At 34.7% G+C, this 15727-nt stretch overlaps 1 protein-coding gene across 5 annotated transcripts in view; it reads right to left on the bottom strand.

Annotated features, from left to right (window-relative positions):
- Window positions 1-1874: 1874 nt before the first annotated feature.
- Window positions 1875-15727, bottom strand: part of LOC116774337 (uncharacterized) — a 67042-nt gene continuing 53189 nt past the window's right edge. For 4 of the 5 annotated variants that reach the window (XM_032667040.2, XM_061524927.1, XM_061524925.1 and 1 more), the window contains 4 exons: window positions 6480-6615; window positions 6055-6170; window positions 5700-5799; window positions 1875-5584 (listed from right to left, as the gene is read on the bottom strand). In XM_032667040.2, coding sequence (XP_032522931.2) covers window positions 2388-5584; window positions 5700-5799; window positions 6055-6170; window positions 6480-6615 — 3549 coding nt within the window. In that variant the 3' untranslated portion in view covers window positions 1875-2387. Of the gene's footprint in view, window positions 5585-5699; window positions 5800-6054; window positions 6171-6479; window positions 6616-6844; window positions 7034-15727 lie in introns of those variants that run through there. The other variant, XM_032667042.2, reaches the window with a different exon arrangement.

The raw sequence follows: 15727 nt of genomic DNA, 5'->3' as shown, positions 1-15727 counted from the left end.
GAGCGGAAAAATAACTACAGAGCGCAAGAATACCGTTTGATCTTATAATAATCAATAGTAAAGACAGCTTTTGTTGGCAATTACGTCGTCGTTGCGAAACTGGTGAACCGGCATTGGAAGAATAATATTTTTTTTTTATATTTATCCATATAATAAGTTGCGCAGGCGACTTTCAATTGTTAAACTTGAAGTAAATACAAACATAAAATGTTTTAAAAGGACAAAAAGAAATTTTAGATCGAAATAAAATGATTTTATTAATTTTACTTACCTCTGGACACTTCCGTTGGTTGAACATGTTAAGCCTTGCTCTCTGTTTATTTTAATATTATAAGTAATATCGTAACTCCTTAAAAAGACTGAAATAAATTTATCCTTTCAGTCATTAATCGACAACCTTATCAATAATAGTCAGTAATCGACTTCAGATTACTTCCTATTATTATTAAATATCCTTTCAATAAGTTACTTTCTGTTAACACATGTATTTAATGCTACAAAAGGAAAATAAATCAAATACTTTGTATGAATAAACTTATAGAAATATTTATAAATATTTAATACTTATAGAAATATATATATATATATAAGAATTAGTGAGTAATTAATCATATTTGACAGAAAGACAAATTATGATAAGTTATAAAATTATTTACAACACCATCAAAATAAAGTATTTACAGTGATTAAACTAGGAAAAAATATGTCGAAGAACACAAAGAGGGACAACAGATATAAATGTACCTACAATAATTGGGATCCCTAGTATTGAGTTTGTTATTCTTGAAAAAACCTTAAAATAATTTCTTGAGAAGGACCTGAGGGCTGAGATTACATTGAATTAAAAAAAAAACGAAGATATACTTTTTCTAGTCTACACAATTCTTTTATTAGTCTTTCTCAGTCATTACTTGTCTTGTACTTGTATAAGTGTGTTCAAATGTGTACTCTTATCTGAGACACAATTTACAATATGATCTTAATTTTGAATTTGCATTGTAAATCCAATATTATTCGTTCTTCCAATATTCAATACTAAAAAATTAATATAAAATAAAAAAAATGAACTTTATTACCATTCGTGTAAATTTTAGTGATAGTTATAAGAGCTGTTGGGAAATATGTCCAAAAAAATACCTCATTTACAATGAAGGGAATACTCAATAAAATAAAATAAATAAAATTAGTTCGTATAGAAAACTTAAGACAGCTGTTGACTATATTTTTGTACAATATAATGAATTGCTAGTTTTGCCTTCACTATAACGTGCTTAAAATTATCAAAATTAATGTTTTTAATAAGTTATTTTCTAAATTTCAAACATATTTAATTATTAAGCAGACTTTGATGATAATATACTAAAGACATGAAAAAAAATTATACGTGTAGTTTTCGCTGTATGTGATACCTGGCACAGTTAGAAACTATTTATATTTAAGCAACTTCTAAGAAATTTATTTCTCTAATACTTTTGTCAAATTCCATTATTCTTTGGCTTGTAGTGTTGTTTATGAAGCATGAAATAGATACATATTTTAAATTTGCAGTTCTTTGCTTAAAAAATATTGTTAATTGTAGAAAATATTCTGAAATCCTATAAAATTATTTAAAACGGTACCATTAATTTTCATTCAGAATAGTAATGTTTTGATTTAAATGTGAAATGTAAGCAAATTATTGAAATATATTAATAATCTCGTCACCTCGTCTGCCCGTGATCACGGTTGCTGCAAAGTAACCGAAACGTCGGGATTATGTAGTTTTTAAATAATAAAATCCGCGTAGTAAATCCGAATAACACTAGTTTCATTTATATTAATAATCGTTCCTAAAGGATCAGAGGACAGCGCAGGTTAAAAACAAAACAACAAAGGAACTATAGGAATAAAATTTGTATTTCACAGTTCAGAAATGTTTAATACATAATGTAGTCTTTAATAAAATATAACTATTCGCTATATCAATGCAATAACACTCAAAAATACACGTCTTAACAACACATAGCCTACGATACATGAACCGTCTACAGCACTATGGGACTAATTACGACTGCGTCTATACTCGCGTGTACAGAAAACTATCTTCTGGTTAGATGTTGGTATTCAAAATATACTCCATGTGTGATCGCTAACAACTTCATTAATAACATATTTCATAGTACCGGGTACGCTCCTCTAATACGTATTGTGATATTTTCAACACGGATATAAATAATCTGTAATGTCGTCCGTCTGTTGGATCGATAAAAACTGCGATAAATGCAACCTTTATAAATTTGGCTATCGCTAAGTAACTATATAAATGTAACCAGACCCCGCGTCTAGCGAAGTCCTTAAACGTTAATTAACTAAATGGTTATTAAAGTTATTTATAATCAGCACCGTATTTATTTGGTCATCCCTTGAGCTCGTCTCTCCCACTCCGCTCTCATTTGGAGTATACCTTTGAACTGTGGTGAGGCGTCCGCTTCTTCCTTCTCTTTCCCGCTTTCGCTTTTCTCATTGTTTCCGTCCTTTTCTACCGCGGTAACGTCTCGTTTCTCTTTCTCCACCACCTGTCTGAACTCGGTCCTCTGCCAGGGTCTTTTGGTGAGTGTATCCGCTTTATATCCCATGGCTTCATTCTTGGTAACGTTTTTGATGTCCTCTCTATCGTTGGATGAGTCGGGGAACGTTCTGTTCCTCAATCTCTTCTCGGGAGTGGAGTCGGATACTTCTTTCTTGTATTTGTTCACGTCGCTCCTGAAGGCGGGCGCGCTGTCTCGTTTGGGCGTCACACTGCTGATGCTGACGCTCCTCTGGTAGTTTCCGAACTGACTCACCCTCGCCGCGATGTCCACCAGCTTATTCTCAAATGCTTGTTCCTTCTGTTCCTCGTTCTCTTTGTCGCTGTCCCTAGATTTGATGGAAGCGTTGAACTCGTTCTTGAGTATTTTAGATCTGGATACGTTATCGTTTTTGTTGGTGTCGGCTATGTCCTGCGCTATGTGGTCTGCTTCCGAGTCTTTGAGTTTGAGGGACCGCCTCGCGAAAACCTTCATAAGTTCTGGTTCGTCGTCATGTTTCTTGGAGTCTTTGCCGAAGGGTTTTCTTCTGTAGACGACCGCTTCCTCCTGTCTGTCTTGTATTTTGTTCTCGTCGCTGTCGATACTCTGAATGGAACTTTTGCTGCCGAAACTGGAATGTGACTTTTGGTCCATGGATATGTTATCGATCTTCTCGATGCTTCCTTCGGTGCTGACGGAACTGGTTCTTTGTTTTTCTATTTTTTCCTGTGAGTCGACGCTGAGTAATTTCTTTTTAAAGAAATGCTTCGGTGTCATGGGACTCTGTGGCGCGGGTGTGCTCAGTGTTCTGGCCACGACCACATTTGGTTTCTCCTCAACTTGTACAGTCTCAGTGTCATCAACCGTTTTCGTTATTTCCTTAGAGGTTTTCACATTCTGTGATATTTGCGTATCAGGGGCGGCGAAATTTTCTACGATCGGTTCCTTCTCTGGTTGCGGACTGTCAATCTTTTTTGGGGACACATTCGCTGTCAACACAACGTTAGTAACCGGTTTCGCGTCAACCTTGTTCAGCTGTATATTGAGGAACTCCGGCACTCCAGACTTAGCTACAGTTTTTTGTATCTTCTCGTCGCTTTTATTTATCTTAGATATTTCAACAGCTTTAATCACAACTGGCACGTTGTCTCTATTTATGTGTGTCACTGAAATAAACCCCTCCGGCTCTTGCTTTAATTCTTTTTGAATATTTTTATTACTCTGTCCTATAGCACTTTCTACTGATATGGTCTTGCGTCTGTCTGCGGCAGGTTTTTCGGGACTACTTTTAACGCTATCTAACGAACTAGATTTGAGTATTGGAGATATGATAGGCTTTGGTGAGCTGATGATATCGTCGATTTTAGCCTCGATCTGAGAGATATCGCTGTCGCGTTTGTGAGTATCTATTGTGATTTGAATGCTGTTTGTAAACAGCTTTCTTTCCTCGCTCATGTCTTGTTTGAGGCTGTCTAGGTAGCTGCTGTCAGTGCTCGGTAGACTGTCGTAGTTTGTCTCGGATTCACCGGACAGGATGTTATAGTTTCTGGCGGATATGCGCTTGGAGTGGTCGTGTCTCTCGCTAACGTTCCTCCTATAGTTGACTTCCCAGCTTTCAAGCAGCGGTTCAGAGATGCCCACGATGGCCGGTAGACTCGGCAGTTGGTTTTCCTGGGAACTGATCGAAGATGATTGGGACGCGTAACGAAAACTGTGAGATTTACCGATACTGCTTCTAGTTTCCACGTATTCGTCACCCAAAGATCTCAAACCGGAAGCGACGTATGGTTCATCAGTTTTGCAAACATGATGAACGTTTTCTCGTTTGCTGACTATTTCCATCCCGTGGAAATCTGCTTCCGTGGAACGGCTCATATACTTGACGTTTTCGGAGCTGTGAGTCTTGCTTTTCACAGGTGACACGGAGACAGAGATGCTCGGATTGAAGTACGGTATATTCTTGGGCATACTGCCGCTGTGGAACACGCAATCGTTATTAACGTTTTTTATTCTCAGGCCTCTAATGGAATCTTCGTCGGAAACTTCGAATGTAGGAGACAGACTGTCTTCGTCCGTCCTGTTAGCGAGTTCGTTGGCGAGAAGTGTTTTTGTTGAGAACGGTTCGATCAATCTCTGTACGGAGGCGGGTCTTTTCGATTTATCGTGATGCAAATTGAAAGATTCCCTCTTGTCATCGATCGCCTCTTTGGACGAAGAACGTTTCTTTTCTATCTTCTCGCAGAACTCGTCCCTCCTGCTGAATCTGTTTTTCATCTCGTAGTTCAACATTTTATCGGTTTCCTCGGCGGCTTTGAGATCTATGCTGTAATCGAGGCCGGTGACTTTGGCAGCGCTGTAGACGTCTTTGTACGCGCCCTCGTGGACGTAGGCTCCTTTGTTATCAATTCTCTTGTGCATTTGATTAGCGAACGCCTTCTGGCCGGCTGATTTATAGGACCTGTCTGTGTGTTTGTATCCTTGTTCGTAGTAACAGCCCGAGTCCACTGGTTTGTATTGCGCCGTCGTCTTCTCAGTCTTCGTTTTCTTCACGTCCTGCTGCCCGTCGCCGTCGGTTTGATCCTTCTTAGATTTCTTTCCGCTTTTCCTCAGAAGCAGTCTGCTGAAAAACGATTCCTCTTTTTTGGAAGACCGTATGACTTCGTTCTCTACTTTCTTCTCTGACTTAGTTTTCTTTTCGAGGCAAGGTTCGTCGGCTTGTTTTTTGTCAGAGCGGTGTTTGTTCCTATCCTCCGGTTGTCGGCTTTCGTTTAGTTTTGGTGAACTCTCTCGTATTGGTTGTTCTTGTGTACTGGATTTGCTTCTTTTGATCGACGATCTCGGGGTATTATTGTCAGCGATGCTCAGTTTGACAGGTGATTGGCCAACGAGTTGACTCAGAGCCAATCCGGGCGGTAGGGACGAGGACTTCAGTTTAGTGTCGCTCGGTGTTTCCAGAACCTTTTGGAGTTCCCGGTTCAGCTGTTGGTGTTGGTCCTTAACGATCATGTGATGCTTCGCAGTAGTCGAAGAGAATGATTCTGAAATAGTCATAGAGAAATATATCATTATTTTATTTTCATACGTACCTTCTAAAATATGATTAGTTGAATGGCTACTTTCATATATCTGATTATAAAGTTTGACATCACATACCAGTAACGACTTCTGAGGATTTGAGGATGACTTCAGGAGTAGTGCTTCGTGTCATTTCTTCGTTCAGCTCGGGAGTTATCGGCAAGGCTGAGGCAGCGATCTGGAATGAGAATGTCATACATTAATAAACTGAAACAAATATTAAAATAGCCTCTTTTTTGGTTTTGCCACGCGTAAGAGAAACAAATAAGAAATCTCAATGCTTTAAGCGCTTAAAAGTAGTATTTATGTTATTTATAACTAATATCTGTACACGAAAAGCTCAACAGTATCCAATAGGAAAACAAACAAGTGAGTTTTTTATGTAAATATACAGTAGTATATTGTTAGAGCACATTCATAGTTAACATCTCACCGAGTTGTTTTTTTTCCTCCGTGGCAAAGCGTGGTTGCGTCGCGGCCTCACCGCCATCTTGTGTCGAGCGGCTGAGTGCGACAGTGGCGCCACTCCAGAGGGAGGCTCGGACGATGCTGGAATTAACACAATTAATATAACAAAGTTATTAATGCAGCTATTAGTATGGCATTTTATTTTTAAAGATAATTTTCTCTAAATTCTGTAAAAACTAAGTTGGAAGCTGTTCATTGTGCTCATCTGAAGCCATACTATAGTATAATTAAACAATAATTACAACACATTCTCGTAAGGGACTGCGTGTATTACAAAGAAGTTTGTTACTCCATCTATAAATATTTCTAATACTTTTATCCCTGATAAATCTTCATATCTGATTGTAACCGATGCCTTACTCCTTATACTTAATTATTTCCAATACTAACTGTAGACTTCTGAGTGCTCGTGTCGTGTCTGGTCCAGCTGGTGTCCACTGCTGCTGTCGTCGTCCATCTCCGAGGAGCCCACACTGAGCAGAGAGCCGTCACTGCACGAGGACTGGGATATACCGGCATGATGACGCTGAACGTTTACATATAGTACATATTAATCGGGTTTTCAATATTAATGTGCATCAGTAATCAAAGAAAATATAGTTTTATTTGATATAATATATGTTGGCATGCTATATGTATACGCGGTAAAGCGAATTCAGATATATACATAGGTTTTTTTAATTACTTTTATCGAGAAAAAAATTTAGTTGAAATTAATATTTAGGCGTAATAGTTATGTATTCCCTTAGTACCACCTTAATGTTGGCGCTGATGTGTCGCCTCCGAGGCGGTCGACGGACCACATCACTATTACTGGTCACATATAACATCATATTGATAGTTTATTTTAATCGATTTTTTCTTACAATGTCACTGTCACTGTCACATCACTATCCTAGAGATTTCACTATTCTAACTATATCATAAACGTTAATAACACTTAACCTGTAATTTTTATTTCGTATTTATAGGTTTTTAGCACAAAGATACCCATTAAACTATAAACGAAACTGTATATAATAATTTTATTGATTGTATACGTTTACAAAATGTCCGTCAATTCGTAACGGGCTGTTAAAATTAATGAGTTTAAGAAATACGATAACTTATACGTTAAGCTGAGATTACATGACACTTCACGTTGTGTTACTTTGTTTAAACGAGTGAATAAAACTGTTGTGTTCAGTGAAGTAAAAACTTATTTATTATATTATAATATATTATAATGTATTGAATGAATAGTGTAAGTTTTTTATAGAATTCTAGCACAGAAAGGATCTTGATACGGTTCCCGCTTTTACGGAATGAGAAAAACACGTTCCATTTATAGCTGACAAGTCTTCGAGATAATTGCGAAGTCAGCGAGTGGACTTGAGCGTTCAGAAATTTAAATTCAGAATTAAAAACTTCATACTGTATAAAATAAGTACAGCATTTGTTTTTACAAGACATATATTTTTTTTTTTACCGTTAATTACAAACCGTTTGACACACATAATTTTTAATCAAATCAATCACCCGATCAAACTGTAATCGACACTCGTAATAACGAATAATGATGAATGATGCGGTCAACGACATGATTGATGATCGTAATACGATGGCATGTCATGTTAATGAAGGTGATCCGAGCGGCTGTTAAATTATCATTGTGAACGGATAAACTCCGATCGTGTACGTAAAACATAATGTGGTGCTATACGTGCAAAGATTTGTTTTATGTATCGCCCGATATATATGACCGTCTGTCACGCGATGAGAGTTTTATTAACAAAATTCTCATTGAAATAATCGCGTTTAGAATTTACTGAGTATATAGGCCGAATGAAAAAAATAATAAAATAATAGTAAAGAAATGAAATACTCCCACATATATATTGTAACTGTTGCTGCAACTTTACAAATTATTTATAATTCATATAGAAGTTTATGTTACGTGTATAATATACAATTATATAGAAATAAAAGTATTTTGCGTATTCAAAGAAACAAATATATACTGTAATACAAGTAAAGTTTACTAGAATAAATAATAGTTGTTAATACCAATTATGAACATAAGTGTCATTTACAATATGCAAGATAATAAATATCTCGTGACGCGTTTAAAGTGCTCTCAATACACCTGATAATAACCGATAGCAGAGATACGGTGTGTGTTTATAATGCATTATTTATAAATATAAAAAAAAACTTACGTAATATAATTACAAGATACATATGATGGCATAAATTGTTATAAAAAAAATATAGAATGGACCTAACCGGGTTCTAACGTGATCCCTGTGGAATTATTTGTCATCGTGTCATTGTTTAGAACTACTGATTATAAGATCATTAATGGCGTACATTTTAAAGTATTTTTAACCGACTTATTAGAAAGCGTGGTCATGAATTCGATACGTACCTATTTATTGGGTGTGATAAAAGTCATTTAATTTATGTACAGCTATGAAATCACTAAATATAAAATTAACATTAAAACAGTAGTCTTTATTGGTGAGATATAACCATTTCCAGCCCTACAATCCCTAAATATAACTTAAACAAACAAAACATGGAATATCTTGGATAATAATGCATATAGTATGATGATTTTCAACATTATTTGGTGAAACGCAATAAATCTAGGTTCTACAATGTGACCTTGAAGTTATAGCAACAAAAATAAGTTGTTTTCAACTTCATTTTGTATTAAAAACTTATAAAGACCATCTTGGGACACGACCACAACACCTTTCTGATACAAAACACTTTAGAATACATTTATATACATATTAAAATAATCTTGTATGATTTCTTTTATCATTATTACTTGTTAAAACTTCAGTAAAAATTCGTAAATACCTACATATTACGATAAGGAAAGGAATATGTTTCGTTGTTGTCTGTTTAAATAGATGTATTAACAGGTCAGGAAAGGGATATTATGAAGTTTTTTTTTTTATTTTTCCATGTATATACACGAAATAAATTGTATGCCAGAAATGAACCGTTACTATTTATAAATAATTAATTGTTTTTTTTTTTTTTTTGAATGAATAAAATGAAACGTCCACAGTTATATAATACAGGTAGGTAGGTGAAAGTAGGTACATTTTAAACTAATTTGCATCGTCATATTCAAACAACGCCCTTAGTTTTTTCAGTCTGACACACCCGTACATTTTATATTAGTTAACAAGCTCAGTATTAAATACATTATAATTTTATGATATCATGTTTAATTATATAAATGATACTTTCATTACAACGAAAACTGAAATACTAACATCATGAGTGGCTTGTTGTGAGTTCACGCTCTCACTCGACAGAGTTTCATAATGTATCTATTATATGTAGTCTAGAATAAAGAGAAACACAGAGGCTTCATAGACAAAACATGTTATCTCTGGTGATATTGTCACCTGAAATAAAATAAACACGTAAACGCAGAAGGTAAACCGCGGTTAACATATAGTTTAACTGTAGCTATATAATTTTTAACACGACGGTATTAAAACAGAGTTATATAAAATAAAAAAATAATATCTTTATACTCGAAATTAATTGTCATTTAATGATTACATTGGCATACGTGAAGCACCTCATCGAGTAATTATACGCCAACTTGTTTATTTCGACTTAGTTAGTGCTTCACTGACATTCCACGTTGGAAAAAGGAAATTAAGCCTAGGTGGTGAACGCATCGTCTCAGTACTAGCCTATTCACCCTTTTTTAGAGACACCCAAATTATAACTCGAAGGGAACGCAGACGCTGGCAAACTGTTCCAATCCTTGCTGTGCTCACGAGGAAGGAGGAAGCGTATCGCTTCGTCGGGATGAAAGGAAGGTTTACAACAAAAGGATAGAGACCAATCATGAGTCTTGTTGTCCGATGATAAAAAGAAGATGCGGGACTAAAATCATGTAATCCATAAATCAAGTTAGAAAAGAGCTGATACTCTTTCACCACCGGAGCGATATTAACCAAAAACAGCTAAGCACCAGCTCATGTAAATTAGCTTTTAAATTAAATAAACCGCATCGAAATTGGTGAATCTTTTTGAGAGGTATAAAGCCACATACACACTTATTAATTTATTGCTTGTGGTTACAGATAATCAAATTTATAAGAATAATTCAATTTATTATTCAAATCACATCGTAATATGTATGAACACGGACAAATTAAATGTTTGATAATCAGATTATGAGTAATGAGGATAAATTAATAGTTAACAGATTACGATAATTTCGTTCCCAGCGACGTGTATACAGCGGTGTGTTACGAACATCGGAAGATAGTCACTGGGAATACTAACACAGCTGCGTAACGGCTTACCGAACGTTACATGACCAGTTTAATTTATATTCAGTTCGGTGTAAAGGAAATCTTTTTACATATAACAATGTAAAATATTTATTCTTCATTCGGAGTCCCATATTTTTAATTTCATTATCATCGTGTCCTCGGCGCGTTACTGACACATACAACCCGACAAACCGTTTTAAATATATTTTAACGTTAATGATTAACGTTATGTTATTTAAATATAAATCTCTATATTTGCTCGTCAATAAACACGGATTTATATAAATTATTCATATACTAAAATCATATCATCTTTCAAATCGGAAAATCGGCTTAAGAGATTCGACCTGTTGTACCGATTTACAATGGAAATAAAACAGTCAAGTGACGTAACAAAATGTATGCAAAATGCGACGCAATTCGGTTAGAAAGCGGATGTTTGGAGGCAGGATGTTAGTTACAATGAGATTATGATTTTTATCTCTGTTATAACTGTATATTACTGGTGATGTCCAGGTGAGTAACAATAAAGGCAGACAACTGCAATAAAGGTCGATGGTCATTTTTTAAAAGTAAATTAATTCTAAGTAATAGTCCATGCTTCAAATATGCCAATTTCAAATTTCAAAGGCATGTACATACATACGTATATTAGTGGTTAAGGTACAATAAAGTCATTGTTATATTGATTTATTTTATATATTATTACAAAGATATGAAGGTACAAAGTGCCGTCGAATGATATTCAGAGCTTTCCTTAGTAGGAATTTTCATCGGCTACTTAAACACCGACAGTGTGAGCGTTTTTCATTAATATATCCCCGTGTTTATATTGCTGATTTTTATTTCCTTTAAACGTTCGAACTGATTCATTTAAATTGTTAATAATCACTGTTATTGTGGTTACACTTAGTCGATGTTTTCATAGGTACACTACACACGAAGCGTTTTACGTTTATCATTTAATAAACTAATTAATTACTATAATGTGTCAAGATTTAGTATTAACGAAACTGTTAACGCTGCGCATGAAGTGACGAGGCAGACTCAGACTAAGCATACTGATCGCCTCATTAGTATTTCGTTGTTTTACAACTTGATAGTAGGGCATAAAGTCTGTGAAGTACTTAGATAACTTATCAAGCAATCGATTCAACGTTACGTCGTATATAATTATTTTAAGTGCTATTAATAATAAAACAAAAACATATTGCATTTCAATAAAACCTTCTTTTCAATATTAAGTTCGCGTTTTCATTATTTTCCACTCTAACAAAGGTTTCGACTACTCTGCACTATTTATGTGTCAGATTCCATAAATACTTAAAACAAATAAGAATCTTAATTTCAACAAACAGATTATTATAATCACATTTCTTAAAAAACAATTACTACATTTAGTCAATTGAAATTTCTTCAACCAAGGTATCTTGTGAGACGTTAATTTTCGAACAATCGCTACTTCGAAACCGACGTTTACGAGCTATTGGTTATCATTGATTTAGCGACTTTCTATACAAATATATAAATAGTGTACAAGTTAACCGCCGGTTCGCAGTAACTCAGCGCCGATCGTCGGTTAAACTCTAACGTTTAAGACAATTGAACTGTGGAAAGCCGGTAGAAAGCGTGCGTAACCTCCTGCCGAGTCTCAGTGACACTGACATTTGTTACAGGGACGGCAGTATATTATTTTCTTACAAACAGACATATGTATAAGATATAGAAAAGATTGCTTCTATAAATTATATTCTATCTTCTATGAAGATTGTTTGTGTATGATATTTTTTATTTTATTTGTGAACAACAATATGGTACCCGATAACGAATGACGTAATCATAAAAACGAAGTAAGAGAAACAAAAATGAGTAAGTTTTTTGAGATTAGACGACAATTATAAGGAAAAACTTAACAAGCAAAATGAACTCTGTATACTTTAATGTCGGAACGTTGTCAGCCCTATCTTAAAGTGAAGCGGTTATTTGATCTCTCTATTAGTTCAGTCAGCGATAAACCCAGTTAACTATGAACCTTACGAACACAAGAACCGCACACACAGACACAAGAACAAACGATCGAAATAACTTTGATTACTTAGTAATTAAGAAATATTTTCATCATTCAATTAATAAATATGTATGAATGTAGTCCATAGCCTTTGCAAATATTAAACTTATAAGCAAACACTTTGAAAGCATCACATTACAGTCGGAGTAACATAAAGACCGGATGTGCTGCCGTCATTTGCCGAATGTATTTCAACATACGTTTATTGTTAACGTTTTTGAAAACACACAGAAGCGAATTATAATAAAAGTAGCGTTAAATAACACAAAGCCTTGCGGATATTTTTTATATGTCAATAATTTAAGAGTGAAATAAACAAAACTAGTCATCAGGGTCTTATATGACTCACAAGTGAATGCATTGTTTTAAATAAAAATGACTTCGATTTAATGAAACGTCGTCAGTTCAAACTGCCAATAGCGATGTCCGACGAGATCTGCTGTTACAAAACTATCGATACAAGTAATATGACATCTTTAAGCAATATTAATATCGTTTAATAAATAAGGCGTAGTGCAGATGTTGTGGGTGGAGTATGTGTTGTTATTCGTTATAATTCTTAGTACATAACTGTAGATAACGAGACAAAATGAATAGTCTTATTTATAATGCACCCGTTCCTGTGTATTCTATCGAAAATAATCTTAATCAAATCCGGATTAACTAAACTTAAACTACACAGACAAACAAGTTCTCCTGTAACATATATTTAGTAGAACCAATTGTTGGATGTGTAAATAATTACTCTTAACATCGTAGTAAGTCTTAAACGTAGGTAATCACGATCATCTCTGGACAGGTACGCGTTGTTGACAAAAACACTATCAACTGACAAGTGGGCCGGTGTCAGAGATATAGCAAAAACATTTAATTAATAGACCCTGACATTTCAGCGACTGAGACAAAGCGGCTTTGTTAATCGATCAGAGAATCCTTGGGATGCGATCCGACACACTCTTACTATTGATTTGGAAATATTATGATTTAGGCTGCGTTTACAAGTGGTACGGACTACAGCGTTACTCGTTAGAGATACACCTTATAAGATCAAGAATAATCGTGTACACGCACTATACACTTAAAGGAACACTCGTGTTCCTAAATTGTAAACCAAATCAGCGAGCATCAGCTTATAACATATTCTGTACTAGCCTTTACAGCGGCGTTACTCCTGGTCGTATGGGATTCAATTTCTACTTACAGAATTGCATACAAATTGTTTTGTGTGATGTCGTAATAATAAACACACACACACATACATACATATGTAAATTATGTTTACAGTACTCTTGTAATATCTATAAGTGTAAGTAGATTTAGTTCCGGCAGAACAGATGCAACTTAAATCTTATATGACGTCATCCTCTCGTATTCTTTATCTTATATGTCTTCACTAAACATATTATACTAAATATATTTAAGGATGTATGCACAGTGACGCGAATAGCTGCGGATTAGCTGGGCGAAGAGATTCAGTACAACACTACAGGTGCTTCAAGTATATACGGACATACATAGGTGCCATGTATTGAGTTTATACGATACGAAAATAAACAGCGTTTTATATGTCGTGGACTTAAGTAAATGTTACATTTACGCATATTTATATAATATCTTTTAATTAGTTTAAGAAAAAAAAATTTAATTAGTTTTAATTGCGAAAAAACATCTGTAGATCGACTCGACTTCAAAAACATAAAAAATACATAAACATAGCCATATAATTTTAATGGTCTGGTTTAGTTTTTCCACATCAATAAAACATTGCTTAATGTACATAATACGATAATTAAATGAAGTGCACTTTCACACAGACTAGACCTCCGCGTCACGTGAATCCAGATGACTTATTACGGCATGTTGGAGAGAATTGTTACAAAATGAAATATAACATAACCCGCAGGCAACTTCATATATATTTATATATGTTTTAGTTATTTTATTTAACACGGAGAGAATACAAATAATTTTGTATGTATGTATATATATAAACCTTTGATAATTTTTTTTTCGTATCAGAATCATGGTTTAGATAATTCTTAAACTTATATAAAACTCAATATCACTGTCCGCGGACATGATTGTATTTATATCATAGTCTGTTTGAATTCAATGACATGGCATACATTTAAAACATTCTATTTACCTTGCGTTTGTAACAGGAGATACAGGCAACACACAGGCGTACATACAAGATCACAGACCGTGACCGCCGTGTGAGCCCTTAACCTCATTTCGTGTGGATTTTCATTTTATATCACATTTCACAAACATACTAGAAATGTTCGGACCTCTAACACCACAGATGACAGAACCTATGCCATTATTATATATATCTATAGAGTGAGTGACTGAGAGAGAAAAAGAAAGTGAAAGAGAGAGAGAGGGAGAGAATTGGTTGTTAAATCATTATTGGGAACAAATACATCTGTCATGATCTTTCAATCAATTGTTGACAAGTCACTTTCGCTGTGTGATAACTTATCAGATTTAAATATGCCATTCTGATAATACAAATCTCTTTATGTAAAATAAAACTCAATAAATTTCTATCTTATTACAGATGAAATCGTTACACGGAATAAAAACTTGAATTATAAGTAACATTAATATAGAAAAACATAAAATTTAATAGGGCCTCTCATTGTTTTGTTTCATTCATTGCGACAACCCAAGACCCAAGTATAGTAAGGAGAAAAATAAAATATAAAAAAAATTACATTAAAATAGACGCGTCTCAGCATAAGCATCGTATAACTCAAAGAGCAGTCAATGACACGAGGTTTTTTGTACCAGCACCTGTTACTGTTCTCAATTAAGAAACGGCGATAAATTGAAATGAAAATGTTCGTTTTTATTGACTCCGGTGGAGCAGGATCTTAATAACACAGCGGACAGCAAACGCTGAGTTCTCACGGTTCTTGTGGCGACGCGCTGCAGACGTCACCTGTTGAGTCGTTTAGAACGAGGGTGATGGGACAAACAGGTGATTAAGTTTTCATCACAACAGCTACATAGAACTGACGTATTCCTCTTTTGTTTTGATAACAATGGAGGTTTTGAAGGATCTAATGAGGGTGTTATGTTAGTATGTAGCGAGGTGCTGAAGCGGGGATGGTCGGAACAGCGCCTGATAATTATAACCACATTATGGTGAAGAAATATATAATGCCCCTTAATTTCCTCTTACATAAAGAGATTTATGATCCTTCAGCATATCTTTCGAATTGTGATATAATCTGTAGGATATCGAAATTTTGGAAATGTTAAACGAA

Source organism: Danaus plexippus, chromosome 26 (genome assembly GCF_018135715.1).
Source record: "Danaus plexippus chromosome 26, MEX_DaPlex, whole genome shotgun sequence".
NCBI classification, from domain to species: Eukaryota; Metazoa; Arthropoda; class Insecta; order Lepidoptera; family Nymphalidae; genus Danaus; species Danaus plexippus.
Note: the sequence above shows the minus strand (reverse complement) of the source record. Positions and strands in the feature narration are given on the sequence as shown.